Source organism: Cherax quadricarinatus, chromosome 12 (assembly GCF_038502225.1).
Source record: "Cherax quadricarinatus isolate ZL_2023a chromosome 12, ASM3850222v1, whole genome shotgun sequence".
NCBI lineage: Eukaryota > Metazoa > Arthropoda > Malacostraca > Decapoda > Parastacidae > Cherax > Cherax quadricarinatus.
In genome coordinates, this window is record NC_091303.1 from 2,407,880 (window position 1) to 2,427,660 (window position 19,781).

General features: G+C 41.1%; 1 protein-coding gene across 1 annotated transcript in view; it reads right to left on the reverse strand.

The window, feature by feature from the left end:
- LOC128686536 (ovochymase-like) overlaps positions 1 to 19,781 on the reverse strand; it is an 80,582-nt gene that overhangs the window by 24,122 nt on the left and 36,679 nt on the right. Inside the window, exons 11-12 of the mRNA XM_070084199.1 lie at positions 18,769 to 19,267; positions 18,326 to 18,534 (exon numbers count right to left, since the gene is read on the reverse strand). Coding sequence (XP_069940300.1) covers positions 18,326 to 18,534; positions 18,769 to 19,267 — 708 coding nt within the window. The remainder of the gene's footprint in view (positions 1 to 18,325; positions 18,535 to 18,768; positions 19,268 to 19,781) is intronic.

Sequence of the window (19,781 nt, forward strand, 5' to 3'; positions counted from 1 at the left end):
TATATGTATATATATATATATATATATATATATATATATATATATATATATATATATATATATATATATATATATATATGTATATATAAGTAGTACTGATTTCTTCTGAGCGGTCCCTTCTACAGAGCGGTCCCTCCTATGAGCGGTCTCCTTTTCACACCTATGTGCTAATGACCTTGACCTCGCCCTCGAGACCACCTCCCCCTCGAGACCACCTCGCCCTCGAGACCACCTCGCCCTCGAGACCACTTCGCCCTCGAGACCACCTCACCCATGGCCCCCACCCCGCACCCCCCACCCGCGCCCGCCCACTACCCCTGCCCACGATCCCCACCCACGACCCCCGCCCACGACCCCGCCCACGACCCCCCGCCCACGACCCCCACCCGCGCCCCCCCGCACCCCCCACCCGCCCGCCGCGCCGACCCAGCAGCCCGCCCACGCCCTACGCGCCCGCCCGTCGCGCCCTCGCGCCCCGCCCGCGCCCCTCGCGCCCCGCCCGCGCCTTCTGCTGCGCCTTCTGCAGCGTCGTCCGGATCGCCCCCCGCGCCCCGAATTTTTTCCGATTTTTTTTCAAATTTTTTTTTTAATTTTCTTGTGCTCTCCTCGGATCAAATTTTTGAGTTTCCCCCTCCCACTTTCACCCCCATCCCAATTTTTTTCGAATTTCATTTTCTTATGAACTCCTCAAATCAAGTTTTCTCGATAATACAAAGACTCCAACTCCTCGGATCAAATTTTCTCGATAATACCAAGACTCCATCTCCTTGGATCAAGTTTTTCTCCTCCATCTCCTTGGATCGAGTTTTTTTGGATTCCCCCTCTGGGTATAAGCATTCAAAATGGACTCCCACTTGCATCAAGTTTTCTCGATAATACAAAGACTCCAATTCCTTGGATCAAGTTTTTGGATTCCCCCCCTATGGGGTATCGAAATTCTTATGATCTCCTTGGATCAAGTTTTCTCGATAATACAAAGACTCCAATTCCTCGGATCAAGTTTTTCTCGAAATCAAAGTCTCCATCTCCTCGGATCAAGTTTTTGGATTTCCCCCTCTGGGGGTAAGCATTCAAATGAACTCCTCCTATGGGGGGGGATGGTGCTCTCTCTTACTACATGTCTAAACAAGTGTGACGTCAGTATTCCTCTCATTAAGTTAAATGAAGTAAAAAGGGTGTTTACTCGGCGGTCAGTGACGTCACGTGATGACCTCACATATACAAGCTGAATCTTGTCGACTTCCCCCTATGTCAGTGACGTCACGTGATGACCGCGCACACAGGCTGAATCTTGTCGACTTACCCCTACACATTTCATATACAACATAGGGAAAACATTTTCACTCTTAACCCAGGATAACCCAAATAATTTCACATTTTTTTTTCGTTAATACAAACAACAATCCACAATTTCTCTACAACACAAGTCTAGACATTTTTCTCGTTTTAACTATTTCATCTCAGGTCACTCCCCACGAAGTAACCTACCTTCTCTCCACCCTCCCAAACCCTCACACTCCCACCAACACCTCACAATTTTCACTCATAACCAACAATTTTTCTCGTTTTAAGTATTTCATCAGAAAAAGTCACCACAACACTTATAACCACTTTTCGATAAATTCACTAGTCACAATTTTACATATTACGAAGTTAATACGCACACACACCTCACTTTGAACACCTTTAAAAACACTCTCACAAATCATTTGAATACTCACAAAAATACCTTTGAACATTTCCAAACAACACTGAAACACTTCCAAAATATCATTTTGAATACTCCCAAATAAGATTTGACAGCTCTAATTTATCTGCACTTACACATTTCATTAAATTACAACTCATTCCCACAAACTCCTCCCTCAGTCTCCAGACTTCACAACATTATCACAAAAACTAACTCAAACACTTTACTTTGAACATCACCAAAAAACACCGTCAATTACCTTTAAATACTCCAAAAACATCATTCGAACACCCCCAAATCACCTCTGAATACTCCCAGAACACCTTCATAAGTACTCTTGCACATCATTTGAACACCTTCAAAAACACCTTTGAACATTTCCAAACAACACTGAAACACTTCCAAAACTCCATTTGAGTACTCCCAAGTACACCACTGAATACTACTAAAACACCACTGAATACACTCAAAACACCACCAAAATCACCATAAACTAAGATCAACACCCACATGCCACAACCCTCATCACCCACATCACCCACACCTCACAATTTTTTTCTCGTTTTAACTAATTTCATCAGAAAAAGTCACAACAACAACACACTTATAACGTCTTTTCGGTATCTCTAGTTCGACAAAAACACCCACATACCCACAACACCCACACCCCACAATATTTTTCTCGTTTTAACTAATTTCATCAGAAAGTCACAACAACAACAACCCACAACTTATAAACACACCTTTGAATACACTCAAAACACCACCAAAATCAACATAAACTAAGATCAACACCCACATCCCACAACACCCACAACCCACATCACCCACATCCCACATTATTTTTCTCGTTTTAACTAATTTCATCAGAAAAAGTCACAACAACAACCCACAACTTATAACCACTTTTCAGCATCTCTAGTTCGACAAACAACACCCACAACCCTCATCAATTACCAATTTATTCACATTTTTTTTTCCTCTTCTTTTTACTGAATCTTAAACGTAATACACATTCCTCTTTACATTACTAAAATTCTAATAAAATCCTCTCCATACCCATGTCCATGTATCCACATAAATTGATATTATACTCGTATCAACTAATCTCACTATCCAACTATTGCGACATGTTTCAACACCCTCCATTCTTTTCCAATATATCATAACTTTTCAATTCTATAATTTCTTTTTAAAATATTCACACATTACCTTTTATTTTCAGTAAAATCCCCCCATATTTCATTAAATTTCTAATACAACCCTCCCCATACCCCTCTCCATCTCACCCGCATTTCTTCACATCCACTCACCCGTTTCCCATCACACCTCTTCTGAACAAACACAAAATCACATTTCACATCCACAAATGCATCTAACCCATCTCAAATCCTAACAATGTAACTATTCACCTATAACCTAACCTAACCTAACCTAACCTAACCTAACCTAACCTAACCTAACCTAACCTAACCTAACCTAACCGAACCTAACCTAACCTAACCTAACCTAACCTATCCTATCCTAACCTAACCTAACCTAACCTTACCTAACCTAACCTAACCTAACCTAACCTAACCTAACCTATCTTAACCTAACCTAACCTAACCTAACCTATCCTAACCTAACCTAACCTAACCTAACCTAACTTAACCTAACTTAACCTAACCTAACTTAACCTAACCTAACCTAGCCTATCTTTACCTAACCTAACCTAACCTAACCGAACCTAACCTAACCTAACCTAGCCTAGCCTAACCTAACCTAACCTAACCTAACCAAACCGAACCGAACATAACCTAACCTAACCTAACCTAACCTAACCTATCCTAACCTAACCTAACCTAACCTAACCTAACCTAACCTAACCTAACCTAACCTAACCTAACCTATCCTAACCTATCCTAACCTAGCCTAACCTATCCTAACCTAATCCTAACCTAACCTAACCCAACCCTAACCTATCCTAACCTAACCTAAGCTAACTCCTAACCTAACCTATCTTAACCTAACCTAACCTAACCTAACCTAACCTATCCTAACCTAACCTAACCTAACCTAACCTAACTTAACCTAACTTAACCTAACCTAGCCTATCTTTACCTAACCTAACCTAACCTATCCTATCCTAACCTTACCTAACCTAACCTAACCTAACCTAACTTAACCTAACCTAACCTAACCTATCTTAACCTAACCTAACCTAACCTAACCTAACCTATCCTAACCTAACCTAACCTAACCTAACCTAACCTAACCTAACCTAACTTAACCTAACCTAACCTAACCTATCTTAACCTAACCTAACCTAACCTATCCTAACCTAACCTAACCAAACCTAACTTAACCTTACTTAACCTAACCTAACTTAACCTAACCTAACCTAACCTAACCTATCCTAACCTAGCCTAACCTATCCTAACCTAACCTAACCTAGCCTAACCTAACCGAACCTAACCTAACCTAACTTATCCTAACTTAACCTAACCTAACCTAACCTAACCTAACTTATCCTAACCTAACCTAACCTAACTTAACCTAACCTAACCTAACCTAACCTAACCTAACCTAACCTAACCTAACTCAAATCCACTAAAATCACTGTAACCAAGATATTCACAAAACTGTATGACCACCTAACACACACACACACACACACACACACACACACACACACACACACACACGGAACACTTCCAAAATACATTAGAGTACTCCAGATTTACTTTGAACGACTCCATTTTTGGATATTTCCAAATTAGTTTTGAAAACTTTATCTTAAAATCGAACATTATTTTCTTGTTGGTAAACACACTCAATGGTAGAAATATTTACTCGATTTCCGAACAGAAACACATTCCTCGCTCTGAGAGACTCCTTGAGCTTATATGCCTTACCCCAAAGTATTGCGTCATGATTTTTTTTGTACACCCCTTCCCCCTCCGACGACACCATGTAATGCGGTTCACACCCAAGGTAGATTTAAGATAATCATCTACACACACACACACACACACACACACACAGACACACACATGCACACACACACACACACAACACACACACACACACACACACACACACACACACACACACACACACACACACACATCACTTTACTTTGAACACCCTCTGCACATCATTTGAACACCTTCAAAAAAACACCATCAAACACCTCCGAATACTCCCAAATCACTACTGATTACTACCAAATCACCGTCAAAATCACCAGAAACTAAGTTTAACATCACTATCCAACATCCTTTTTATAGAAATCCCCTCAAATCACTATAACCAAGAACTCCCTCCCCATTTGACGCATAAAAAAAAAGCATGAACACAAACCTAATACGCAAACACTTAGTACATGATCACCATCAACTGAAAACATATCTTGTACACACACATAATCTAAGACAACCACCAACTACAATCACCCATGTTCACTTACCTCAAAAATCACTAATATCACAGAAAACACTCATTTTTATAAACATTTCACACACAAAAAAAAATCATATTTGACAATATCTAAGCGCACTCACCTCACTACCACCAACACACGATGTCACACCTCACAGGACCGACGAGCTCACCTCCAGTGACGTCACACTCCCATTGTGTTACTTGGTGGTTGGTAACATCACACCCAACCCACCTTGTTTCAACCTGTTGTACCCTACCTAACTTAACCTAACCTATCCTAACCTAACCTTGCCTAACCTTACCTAACCTAACCTAACCGAACCTATCCTAACCTAGCCTAACCTAACCTAACCTAACCTAACCGAACCTATCCTAACCCAACCTAACCTAACCTAACCTAACCGAACCTATCCTAACCTAACCTAACCTAACCTAACCTAACCTAACTCAAATACACTAAAATCACTGTAACCATGATATTCACAAAACTCTATGACCACCTAACACACACACACACACACACACACACACACACACACACACACACACACACACACACCTCACTTTTCTTTGAACACCTTCAAAACACTCTCATACATCATTTGAGACCACCTTTTCTCAATATCTCTCATCCACATCCTTTATCATCTCACTACAGAACAACCCCAAGATTACTTCGAACACTCTCATAAACCTAACCTAACCTTCGAACATTTCCAAACAACACTGAAGCACTTCCAAAATATTCTGCACATCATTTGAACACCTTCAAAAAACACCATCAAACACCTCCGAATACTCCCAAAACACTACTGATTACTACCAAATCACCGTCAAAATCACCAGAAACTAAGTTTAACATCACCATCCAACATCCTTTTTATAGAAATCCCCTCAAATCACTATAACCAAGAACTCTCTCCTCATTTGGCGCATAAAAAAAAAGCATGAACACAAACCTAATACGCAAACACTTAGTACATGATCACCATCAACTGAAAACATATCTTGTACACACACACATAATCTAAGACAACCACCAACTACAATCACCCATGTTCACTTACCTCAAAAATCACTAATATCACAGAAAACACTCATTTTTATAAACATTTCACACACAAAAAAAATCATATTTGACAATATCTAAGCGCACTCACCTCACTACCACCAACACACGATGTCACACCTCACAGGACCGACGAGCTCACCTCCAGTGACGTCACACTCCCATTGTGTTACTTGCTGGTTGGTAACATCACACCCAACCCACCTTGTTTCAACCTGTTGTACCCTACATTATCTAAGAACACTATATCCAAGACGATTACCAGATTTTATGACCCCACCACCAAGATCACAGAAAACACACATTTTTTATAATTATTCACACAAAAATCACGATCACCATTTCCATATCACCCACATCTTATACATTTCAATCACAAATTTAAGACATGAGACATACACACCAAATCTAAGACATTCATACCGCATTTATGTTGCATATCACATTTCCTCATCCACATCATCCCTAAAACATCCTTCCTTATTCATTCCGTATATCTCCTAGAGTTGTTTTAACCCCGACGGGCCCATCACGACGTAGGAGCCAGAGCAACCATCACCACTCCAACACCACCTACTACACTCTGGCTCCTAATGTCATGATGGGCCCGTCGGGGTTAAAACAACTCTAGGAGATATACGGAATGAATAAGGAAGGATGTTTTAGGGATGATGTGGATGAGGAAATGTGATATGCAACATAAATGCGGTATGAATGTCTTAGATTTGGTGTGTATGTCTCATGTCTTAAATTTGTGATTGAAATGTATAAGATGTGGGTGATATGGAAATGGTGATCGTGATTTTTGTGTGAATAATTATAAAAAATGTGTGTTTTCTGTGATCTTGGTGGTGGGGTCATAAAATCTGGTAATCGTCTTGGATATAGTGTTCTTAGATAATGTAGGGTACAACAGGTTGAAACAAGGTGGGTTGGGTGTGATGTTACCAACCAGCAAGTAACACAATGGGAGTGTGACGTCACTGGAGGTGAGCTCGTCGGTCCTGTGAGGTGTGACATCGTGTGTTGGTGGTAGTGAGGTGAGTGCGCTTAGATATTGTCAAATATGATTTTTTTGTGTGTGAAATGTTTATAAAAATGAGTGTTTTCTGTGATATTAGTGATTTTTGAGGTAAGTGAACATGGGTGATTGTAGTTGGTGGTTGTCTTAGATTATGTGTGTGTGTACAAGATATGTTTTCAGTTGATGGTGATCATGTACTAAGTGTTTGCGTATTAGGTTTGTGTTCATGCTTTTTTTTTATGCGCCAAATGAGGAGAGAGTTCTTGGTTATAGTGATTTGAGGGGATTTCTATAAAAAGGATGTTGGATGGTGATGTTAAACTTAGTTTCTGGTGATTTTGACGGTGATTTGGTAGTAATCAGTAGTGTTTTGGGAGTATTCGGAGGTGTTTGATGGTGTTTTTGTTCAAATGATGTGCAGAGTATTTTTTGAAGAAGATCAGTGTTCAAAGTTAGATGTGCTCATGATATATGAGTTAGTTTTTGTGAATGTTGTAAAGTTCAGTGTGTGTAAGTTGATAAAAGAGATGATAAATCTTATTTGGGAGTATTCGATAGGAAGTGCTTCAGTAAATGTTCGAAGGTGTTTATGTGAGTATTCAAATGATTTATGAGAGTGTTCGAAGTAATCTTGGGGTTGTTCTGTAGTGAGATGATAAAGGATGTGGATGAGAGATATTGAGAAAAGGTGGTCTCAAATGATGTATGAGAGTGTTTTGAAGGTGTTCAAAGTAAAGTGAGGTGTGTGTGTGTGTGTGTGTGTGTGTGTGTGTGTGTGTGTGTGTTAGGTGGTCATAGAGTTTTGTGAATATCATGGTTACAGTGATTTTAGTGTATTTGAGTTAGGTTAGGTTAGGTTAGGTTAGGTTAGGTTAGGTTCGGTTAGGTTAGGTTAGGTTAGGTTGGGTTAGGATAGGTTCGGTTAGGTTAGGTTAGGTTAGGTTAGGCTAGGTTAGGATAGGTTCGGTTAGGTTAGGTTAGGTAAGGTTAGGCTAGGTTAGGTTAGGATAGGTTAGGTTAAGTTAGGTAGGGTACAACAGGTTGAAACAAGGTGGGTTGGGTGTGATGTTACCAACCACCAAGTAACACAATGGGAGTGTGACGTCACTGGAGGTGAGCTCGTCGGTCCTGTGAGGTGTGACATCGTGTGTTGGTGGTAGTGAGGTGAGTGCGCTTAGATATTGTCAAATATGATTTTTTTGTGTGTGTGAAATGTTTATAAAAATGAGTGTTTTCTGTGATATTAGTGATTTTTGAGGTAAGTGAACATGGGTGATTGTAGTTGGTGGTTGTCTTAGATTATGTGTGTGTACAAGATATGTTTTCAGTTGATGGTGATCATGTACTAAGTGTTTGCGTATTAGGTTTGTGTTCATGCTTTTTTTTTATGCGTCAAATGGGGAGGGAGTTCTTGGTTATAGTGATTTGAGGGGATTTCTATAAAAAGGATGTTGGATAGTGATGTTAAACTTAGTTTCTGGTGATTTTGACGGTGATTTGGTAGTAATCAGTAGTGATTTGGGAGTATTCGGAGGTGTTTGATGGTGTTTTTTTGAAGGTGTTCAAATGATGTGCAGAGGGTGTTCAAAGTAAAGTGATGTGTGTGTGTGTGTGTGTGTGTGTGTGTGTGTGTTGATGATTATCTTAAATCTACCTTGGGTGTGAACCGCATTACATGGTGTCGTCGGAGGGGGAAGGGGTGTACAAAAAAAAATCATGACGCAATACTTTTGGGGTAGGGCATATAAGCTCAAGGAGTCTCTCAAAGCGAGGAATGTGTTTCTGTTCGGAAATCGAGTAAATATTTCTACCATTGAGTGTGTTTACCAACAAGAAAATAATGTTCGATTTTAAGATAAAGTTTTCAAAACTAATTTAGAAATATCCAAAAATGGAGTCATTCAAAGTAAATCTGGAGTACTCTAATGTACTTTGGAATTGTTCCATGTGTGTGTGTGTGTGTGTGTATGTGTGTGTGTTAGGTGGTCATACAGTTTTGTGAATATCTTGGTTACAGTGATTTTAGTGGATTTGAGTTAGGTTAGGTTAGGTTAGGTTAGGTTAGGTTAGGTTAGGTTAGGTTAAGTTAGGTTAGGTTAGGTTAGGAGGTAGGTTAGTTAGGTTAGGTTAGGTTAGGTTAGGTTAGGATTAGGTTAGTTAGGTTAGGTTAGGTTAGGTTCGGTTAGGTTAGGCTAGGTTAGGTTAGGTTAGGATAGGTTAGGTAGGTAGGATACGTTAGGCTAGGTTAGGAAAGGTTAGGATAGGTTAGGTTAAGTTAGGTTAAGTTAGGTTAGGTTAGGTTAGGTAAGGTTAGGTTAGGTTAGGATAGGATAGGTTAGGATAGGATAAGTTAGGTTAGGTTAGGATAGGTTAGGTTATGTTAGGTTAGGTTAGGTTAGGATAGGTTAGGATAGGTTAGGCTAGGTTAGGATAGGTTAGGATAGGTTAGGTTAAAGTTAGGTTAGGTTAGGTTAGGTTAGGTTAGGTTAGGTTAGGTTAGGTTAGGTTAGGTTAGGTTAGGTTAGGTTAGGTTAGGTTAGGTTAGGTTAGGTTAGGTTAGGTTAGGTTCGGTTAGGTTAGGTTAGGTTAGGTTAGGTTAGGTTAGGCTAGGCTAGGTTAGGTTAGGTTAGGTTCGGTTAGGTTCGGTTAGGTTAGGTTAGGTTAGGTAAAGATAGGCTAGGTTAGGTTAGGTTAAGTTAGGTTAGGTTAAGTTAGGTTAAGTTAGGTTAGGTTAGGTTAGGTTAGGTTAGGATAGGTTAGGTTAGGTTAAGATAGGTTAGGTTAGGTTAGGTTAAGTTAGGTTAGGTTAGGTTAGGTTAGGTTAGGTTAGGCTAGGATAGGATAGGATAGGATAGGTTAGGTTAGGTTAGGTTAGGTTAGGTTAGGTTAGGTTAGGTTAGGTTAGGTTAGGTTAGGTTAGGTTAGGTTAGGTTAGGTTAGGTTAGGTTAGGTTAGGTTAAGTTAGGTTAGGGTAGGTTCGGTAAGGTTAGGTTAGGTTAGGTGTGTGTGTGTGTGTGTGTGTGTGTGTGTGTGTGTGTGTGTGTGTGTGTGTGTGTGTGTTAGGTGGTTATAGAATTTTGTGAATATCTTGGTTACATTGATTTTTAGTGGATTTGAGATGGGTGATGAGATGCATTTGTGGATGTGAAATGTGATTTTGTGTTTGTTCAGAAGAGGTGTGATGGGAAACAGACCTCAGTTCCGGATCAGCCGGGCTGTGACTCGTATGTTGGTTTGCGTGCAGCCAGCAGCAACAGCCTGGTTGATCAGGCTCTGATCCACCAGGAGGCCTGGTCTCAGACCGGGCCGCGGGGGCGTTGACCCCCGGAACTCTCTCCAGGTAAACTCCAGTGGATGTGAAGAAATGCGGGTGAGATGGAGAGGGTATGGGGAGGGTTGTATTAGAAATTTAATGAAATATGGGGAGATTTTACTGAAAATAAAAGGTAATGTGTGAATATTTTAAAAAGAAATTATAGAATTGAAAAGTTATGATATATTGGAAAAGAATGGAGGGTGTTGAAACATGTCGCAATAGTTGGATAGTGAGATTAGTTGATACGAGTATAATATCAATTTATGTGGATACAAGGACATGGGTATGGAGAGGATTTTATTAGAATTTTAGTAATGTAAAGAGGAATGTGTATTACATTTAAGATTCAGTAAAAAGAAGAGGAAAAAAAAATGTGAATAAATTGGTAATTGATGAGGGTTGTGGGTATTGTTTGTCGAACTAGAGATGCTGAAAAGTGGTTATAAGTTGTAGGTTGTTGTTGTGACTTTTTCTGATGAAATTAGTTAAAACGAGAAAAATAATGTGGGATGTGGGTGATGTGGGTTGTAGGTGTTGTGGGATGTGGGTGTTGATCTTAGTTTATGGTGATTTTGGTGGTGTTTTGAGAGTATTCAAAGGTGTGTTTATAAGTTGTGGGATGTTGTTGTTGTGACTTTCTGATGAAATTAGTTAAAACGAGAAAAATATTGTGGGGTGTGGGTGTTGTGGATATGTGGGTGTTGTTGTCGAACTAGAGATACCGAAAAGACGTTATAAGTGTGTTGTTGTTGTGACTTTTTCTGATGAAATTAGTTAAAACGAGAAAAAAATTGTGAGGTGTGGGTGATGTGGGTGATGAGGGTTGTGGCATGTGGGTGTTGATCTTAGTTTATGGTGATTTTGGTGGTGTTTTGAGTGTATTCAGTGGTGTTTTAGTAGTATTCAGTGGTGTACTTGGGAGTACTCAAATGGAGTTTTGGAAGTGTTTCAGTGTTGTTTGGAAATGTTCAAAGGTGTTTTTGAAGGTGTTCAAATGATGTGCAAGAGTACTTATGAAGGTGTTCTGGAAGTATTCAGAGGTGATTTGGGGGTGTTCGAATGATGTTTTTGGAGTATTTAAAGGTAATTGACGGTGTTTTTTGGTGATGTTCAAAGTAAAGTGTTTGAGTTAGTTTTTGTGATAATGTTGTGAAGTCTCGAGACTGAGGGAGGAGTTTGTGGGAATGAGTTGTAATTTAATGAAATGTGTAAGTGCAGATAAATTAGAGCTGTCAAATCTTATTTGGGAGTATTCAAAATGATATTTTGGAAGTGTTTCAGTGTTGTTTGGAAATGTTCAAAGGTATTTTTGTGAGTATTCAAATGATTTGTGAGAGTGTTTTTAAAGGTGTTCAAAGTGAGGTGTGTGTGCGTATTAACTTCGTAATATGTAAAATTGTGACTAGTGAATTTATCGAAAAGTGGTTATAAGTGTTGTGGTGACTTTTTCTGATGAAATACTTAAAACGAGAAAAATTGTTGGTTATGAGTGAAAATTGTGAGGTGTTGGTGGGAGTGTGAGGGTTTGGGAGGGTGGAGAGAAGGGAGGTTACTTCGTGGGGAGTGACCTGAGATGAAATAGTTAAAACGAGAAAAATGTCTTGACTTGTGTTGTAAAGAAATTGTGGATTGTTGTGTGTATTAACGAAAAAAAAATGTGAAATTATTTGTGTTATCCTGGGTTAAGAGTGAAAATGTTTTCCCTATGTTGTATATGAAATGTGTAGGGGTAAGTCGACAAGATTCAGCCTGTGTGTACGGTCATCACGTGACGTCACTGACATAGGGGGAAGTCGACAAGATTCAGCTTGTATATGTGAGGTCATCACGTGACGTCACTGACCTCCGAGTAAACACTTCATTTAACTTAATGAGAGGAATACTGACGTCACACTTGTTTAGACATGTAGTAACAGAGAGCACCATGCCCCCCCCCATAGGAGGAGTTCAGTGTATAGTGTATAGTGTATATAGTCTATAGTGTACAGTGCATAGTATGTGCATGGTATGCACATAGCATGTGAAGTGTATAGCGGTGTGTCGTTGATAGTGGGGGCTGTGCACAGAGCATAGTGGTGTATAGTAACATGTGCACAGAGCATTGTGGTGTATTGTGACTTGTCCTGGGAGGGAATGAGTGCCCTACTCCGCCTCATCACACATCTTCCACTCCCTTTCTTCCACCGCCCACCACAAGGACGGGAGACCCCTCTCCTCCCCTCCACCACCACTATGAACCACATGCGGTATGTGCCATGCGCCATTTTCCCTTCAGCTTGGGCTTACCACACAGTTTGAGGTATGGCATATGATGAAGCCAGCCAGCCACAAAGCCAGGGAAACAATGCACCCAACAATGAAAGAAGAGGCACATGTCAGGTGTGTGGAGAGTTTCGAGCACGCAACAATGATGGCCGCATTCGTGCACACAATGGGTGTGCAGGATCACATATGTCCCCAGCAGAGAGCAGCCCACAGCCTCCACAGGCAGATGACAACTCCAATGGCAACCTCGTCACTTGCGATAACCTGTTGGCATTCAAATCCACTGCTAGCAGTACACTATCCCACATCCCTAAAGCGGCTCGCCCATATGCAGCAGGGAAACTCACAGACCTTCTTAAGCGGGTGAATGGAGGTTCCACCTACTTAGAAGCCCGAGGCACCATCCAAGCAAAGCGCAACCTACTCTTGTTCGGCAATGTCTGTCTTGCAGTTCCTGAAAGACGAGGCAAACTGCTAACCACGTCAGTTATCAAGGCAGTGCGCAACTACCCAAGAACGGATAACTGTGTCCCTCTGCCCCATCATCGCAGGAATCAAAGAGGTAGACCCAACTGAAAACGAGAAAATTTGCGCACAGGTTAGCAAAAAAATCGAAGAAGGTAACACAGTGGGAGCAATAAGAATAATTACAAATGATGACACTGTAGCCCCCAAGGATGAGACCACGGCCCAAGCACTAAGAGACAAGCATCCAATCAGGGACACCATAGCCATCAACGACAACCCTGAGGAAGACCCCATCATTGAACAATTAATTTTGCCAGAATCGGAAGTCTATAAGGCGATCGTGTCATTTCCAGCAGGATCTGCAGGAAGTTACACTGGAATTCGACCTCAGCACTTCAAAGAGATGGTAAATCCAGTACTCGGTGAATCTGCATCAATTCTTCTCACCGAGTTAACAACTTTCGTCAACAATTGCCTGGCTGGGCGAATCCTAGAAGAAATTAAACCTTTCTTTTTTGGAGCCTCACTATGTGCTTTGAAGAAGAGGGATGGGGGAATCAGACCCATTGCAGTTGGAAACACTCTTCGCCGTCTCGTTGCCAAAGCAGCAGTGAGAAACATTCGCCTAGAAGCTGCCACTTTACTCCAGCCACACCAACTGGGCTTTAGGGTCTCTCAAGGCAGTGAAGCTGCAGCTCATGCGGCAAGGGCCTACATCAGGGACCTACCAGAAGACAAGGCCATAGTCAAACTTGATTTTAGAAATGCCTTTAATGCCGTTTTGCCAGCTGTTCGGGTTCGGTTCCCCAGTCTCTTTCCCTTCATTTCAGCCGGCTACAGCAAACCCTCAATTCTTTTGTTTGGAGAACATGAAATTCAATCATCAGAGGGTGTTCAGAAGGGTGACCCACTCGCTCCACTTCTCTTCTGCTTGGCAGTAAGAGAACTAACTTCCAGCCTACGCAGTGAGCTCAATATCTGGTACCTGGATGACGGCACTCTGGCAGGTACTGAAGAGTCCCTGCTAGGGGACCTACAACTGGTGAAAACACAGGGAGAATACTTGGGACTCGTCCTCAATCCCTACAAGTGTGAAATCATCAGAGCAAACCAGGAAATAATCAATGCTGTGCGAAGAATCCTCCCAGAAGTCTCAACTACAACTCCGTCTAACAGTACCCTCTTGGGGGCACCGCTGGGTCACCAGGCCATCGATACTGTCCTCAAGGAAAAATTAAATGACCTGATGAGAATGGAGGAGAGAATAAGCAATCTTGATGCCCATGATGCTCTGTATCTCCTCACAAGGTGTCTTACTATGCCAAGACTCACTTACTTCATGAGGTGTGCACCCTCTTTTGACAACTCAACACTCGATAAATATGATGCACACCTGAGATCAACTTTTAAGAAGGCACTGAACCTGTCACTAGAGGATGAGCAATGGGATCAGGCAACCCTCCCAGTGCGACTGGGAGGTATAGGGGTGCGTAAAGCAACGCATGTTGCTTTACCTGCTTTTCTGTCTTCGTGTTTGGCTTCCAGTGCATTAGTCAAGAAGATAGTGTCCGAACGCTTGAGAGAAGTGGTAAGAGCTCAAGACCCCAGGTTTACTGAAGCAGCGATTTGGTGGGACACCCTTACAGACTCCTACAGTAGACCAGCTCCTCCCAAACAGCACAAACAGTCCCACTGGGACAAACCGATCATGGAAAAAATCGCCAACACAATGCTCTCGAATGCTTCAGGAAAGAGAAAGCTCGTCTCCTGGCAGTGAAGGCACCACACTCAGGAGATTTCCTGTTAACTGTTCCCAATTCCTCCCTGGGCACCCGTCTCGACCTACAGGCCATTCGGATTGGTGTTTCTCTTCGCCTAGCCGCCCCCATCCTCACCGAACATAGGTGTATTTGCGGCAGGGCGACAGCTGATCAATTCGGACTGCATGGTCTCGTGTGTCACACAGCAGAAGGGAAGTATGCCAGACATGAGGAGGTCAATGACATAATAAAGAGAAGCCTCGCCACAGCCCGTTGCCCAGCTCAACGGGAACCCCAAGTACAGAGGTCTGATGGAAGTCAAACGCGTCCTGATGGAGCCACTATGCTACCCTGGAAGGATGGAAAGCAGATTGCCTGGGACTACACCTGTGCTGCTACATTGGCAGACACCTACTTGCCATACTCCGTAGTGGAAGGGAGTGGAGCTGCCAGCCACAGGGAGACCCAGAAGATCCGAAAATATGAAGACATTCCCCCTTGCTATAGCTTCATTCCTATTGGGTCGGAGACCCTTGGAGCATGGGGCAAGTGTGCTCTAAAGTTCCTCAAAGAGCTAGGTGAAAAGCTCATCATAGAAACCAAGGACCACAGGGCGACCAGCTTCCTCTTTCAGAGACTCAGTGTTGCGATCCAGAGAGGAAATGCCTGCAGCATTCTGGGCACGCGGCCCACCGCAGGGAAGCTGGACGAAGTATTCGAGATGTAGTTCTGAGTTACCTATGTTGTTTTACTTTCTGTTGTATTTTTGTGAATGTTTGGCCAATGTATTCTGTCTTTAAATAAAACATACTTGAAATATAGGGGGTGGTAGGAGAAAATTATCAAACAGCTTCAGGGAGAACCTTGAGTTTTCCCTGAAGCAAGTTTATTCTTCTCTCTCTCTCTCTCTCTCTCTCTCTCTATATATATATATATATATATATATATATATATATATATATATATATATATATATATATATATATATATACATCCTCGGTAGTAGGTTGGTAGACAGCAACCGCCCAGGGAGGTACTACCGTCCTGCCAAGTGAGTGTAAAATGAAAGCCTGTAATTGTTTTACATGATGGTAGGATTGCTGGTGTCCTTTTTTCTGTCTCATAAACTTGCAGGATTTCAGGTACGTCTTGCTACTTCTACTTACACTTAGGTCACACTACACATACATGTACAAGCATATATATACACACCCATCTGGGTTTTCTGCTATTTTCTTTCTAGTTCTTGCTCTTGTTTATTTCCTCTTATCTCCATGGGGAAGTGGAAGAGAATTCTTCCTCCGTAAGCTATGCGTGCTGTAAGAGGCGACTAAAATGCCAGGAGCAAGGGGCTAGTAATCCCTTCTCCTGTATAAATTACTAAATTTAAAAAGAGAAACTTTCGTTTTTCTTTTTGGGCCACCCTGCCTTGGTGGGATATGGCTGGTTTGTTGAAAAAAAAATATGTATATATATATATATATATATATATATATATATATATATATATATATATATATATATATATATATATATACATATATATATATATATATATATATAAAATATACTAAAAGATGGGGTGGTAGGGGAAGTGGAATATTCAAACGGCTTCAGGAAGAAATCCAAATATTCTTCCTTGAAGTCTTTTTATGCACTTCTCCGAGGCAATGGGTCCCACAATTTACACCAGAGGTGGACCCCATCATATATACATATATATATATATATATATATATATATATATATATATATATATATATAAATATATATATATATATATATATATATATATATATACATATATATATATATACTTATATATATATTTATATGCATATATATATATATATATATATATATATATATATATATATATATATATATATATATATATATATATATATATATATATATATATATATATATATATATATATATATATATATATATATATATATATATATATATACAATACAATTTTGTCTGGTTGTCCCACCAAGGAGGGACAGGTCACTAGCAACATTTGTTATTAGGGCAATAAATGTATTCCATAGGGCTGACAACCTCGTCCGTTTCTCCTCTAGAGAGACAAGCATCAGCCGGGCAAATACCAACAACTCGACACCTGACGCCTCAAAAATCAGAGCCCAAATTAGCAAAAAAATAGAAGACGGTAGTACCATTAAAGCACTGAGGCTTGTATCCAGTGAGGATGCCATCGCTCCTTAGGACATCATTACAGCACAAGCCCTGAAGGACAAACATCCACCCAGGGCTCCCAGTACCAACATTGACTTCCCTGACATTGGAGCAGGTGAAGAACATTTAACCTTACAGGACGATTATGTGAATAAAACTGCTGTTATTTCCACAGGATCGGATCGGATCGGATCGAGGACGACGAGAGCTGTCGTAAGATGGGAAGGAAGAAGGATAAGGAAGGATGGAAATAACTGGAAAAGGATGGGGAGGAGGGGAAGAGGAGGAATCAAAGCAAGTGGCCCAACCACTTTGGGACATGTGGTACAAAAGTACTGGAGACGTAGATAGAGAGGCTTGACTGATGTCATTGCTTGGCTCACTAGGAGAGGATGGCGAAGGCAGCGGTAGGAGCTGGGAGTGTCAGAAGGCAGCAAGCAGGATGAGTTGGTTATGGTCTTAAACCGTTTATCAGTGCGGTACATTGTTTTCGAGAGAGTTGTATCACACTTATGGGAGAGCTGTAGTAGTCTTCGTTGGTTTGGAGGTGGTGGAGTATCTGGTTGTAGGTAGGGAGTGGTCTTTCTTCGCTTTGGTATGATACAGTGTTGTCTTGGAGATGTTGGATGAGTTCTAGGCGAGTCATGCTTGCAGGGTACAGCCTCGTGGTGTAGAATATGAGTCCTTTGTGTTTAACCCATGGTGTTCCAGGTAATCGACGTGAGCTAAGTAGAGAAGGCGGTGGTGGAGTAGAGGAAGGTGGTGTTGCTTCGTTTTCAACTTCAGTAGACGAATTAGAAGATGTTTCTGGTGGTAAGGCTTCTGATTGGTTGGATTCAGTGAGAGGTGGTGGCGGTGGAGGCTTCTCATTGGTCGTTGTTGGATTGACGTCACTAGTTGGTGGTGTTGATGGAACTTCTGCAGAAGAGTTGGCGATTAAGTTTTTGGTGAATTTGAGAATTTCTTCAGAAGGTGGAGATGCGGGAAATGTAAATGAAGGCATGTTATTTAATGCAAATAACTCGTTGATGGTAGAGTTAAATGATCCAGGTACAGCCATGTTCTGCATGTGAGCGTATAATAAACAGTAGTGGATCTTGGTTACGTCACATGTTGGAGGAGTGATGACGGTGGACGCGGGCTGAGTAGATGCTTGAAGTATTCTTGGAGACGATTGTTGAGTAGCTTGTAGAATCTTGGATGTTGTAGATTGAATCTTGGCAATTGCAGCGTATGTAGGAGAGGTTCCAGATGACTTCTTTGTTTCTTCCTTTAGTTTCTTAGAAAGGATATCCTTTCGCACTGGACACTTGGCTGCAAGAGTATGGTGATCACTCTTACAGTTGATGCAAGTGGGAGCAACAGTGGAAGTGCAAGAACGAAAATCGTGTCCTGCAGACCCACAGGTGGAACATATCTTCTTATTCTTCACGTGGCAGTCGGCAGTAGAGTGACTGTACGAGTAGCATGTCCAGCAAGGTGTTATGTACGTGAAGCGTTCAGGTTCAATCTGTCGAGGGTTGATGTAGTAGTAAAAGATGGCCAGGCCATCAGACAGTGCTCTGGTCGCCATGGTAACGTCCAGGAATGTGACCTTGAGCATTGAGGAAGCGTTGGGGATCTTCACTACATTGTCAATCTTGGCCCAGGTGTTGAGGTCTTCAAGTGATGTAGTAATTTCCTGGATGGTCATGTTCGTGATTAGCTTGTCAAGACGTTTCATAAACACTGTACGTTTTGCAAGCATGTATAGTGACGTAGAGATGGTAAAGCCTCGGTCTTCTAAGGTCTTCAAGGCAGTAGGTGTAAGCACCTTGTCAGCTTCAGTATCATCGAGAAAAGTGACGATGAAAGCTTCTTTCAGTGACGTGATCTTGGAGAACTTTGCGTGAATACAAGTGTTGAGAGAAGCTGCAAGCTCAAGCTTCGTGGCGTCATCGACGACAGCAGACTTGGGCTTAATTCTCACACGATGAGACATCGTGGAGATTGTCGTATTTTCCACAGGGATGTCGAATATTTTATTTTCTAAGTTAGGAGCAGCGCTCTATGACCCTGGTGGGTTTAGCGCTTAGCTTTGATTACAGTAATAGTAATAATAGTATAAAGTTCTCTCACTGTATATAGACAGCGTATATATATATATATATATATATATATATATATATATATATATATATATATATATATATATATATATATATTAAACAACCATGGTTGTTTAATACATTTATACATGGGGTTTAAAAATAATTAAATGCTAGGGTGCTGTGGAGAGAGCTGGGATTAAATTATGGGGAATCAAATGCAAAATGGGAGTTGACACAGTTACTTTTTGCTGATTATACTGTGCTTATGGGAGATTCTAAAGAAAAGTTGCAAAGGTTAGTGGATGAGTTTGGGAGGGTATGTAAAGGTAGAAAGTTGAAAGTAAACATAAATAAGAGTAAGGTGATGAGGATATCAAACGATTTAGGTAAAGAAAAATTGGATGTCACATTGGAGAGAGGGAGCTCGGAAGAATTGAATGTTTTCAGATATCTGAGAGTTGACTTGTCAGT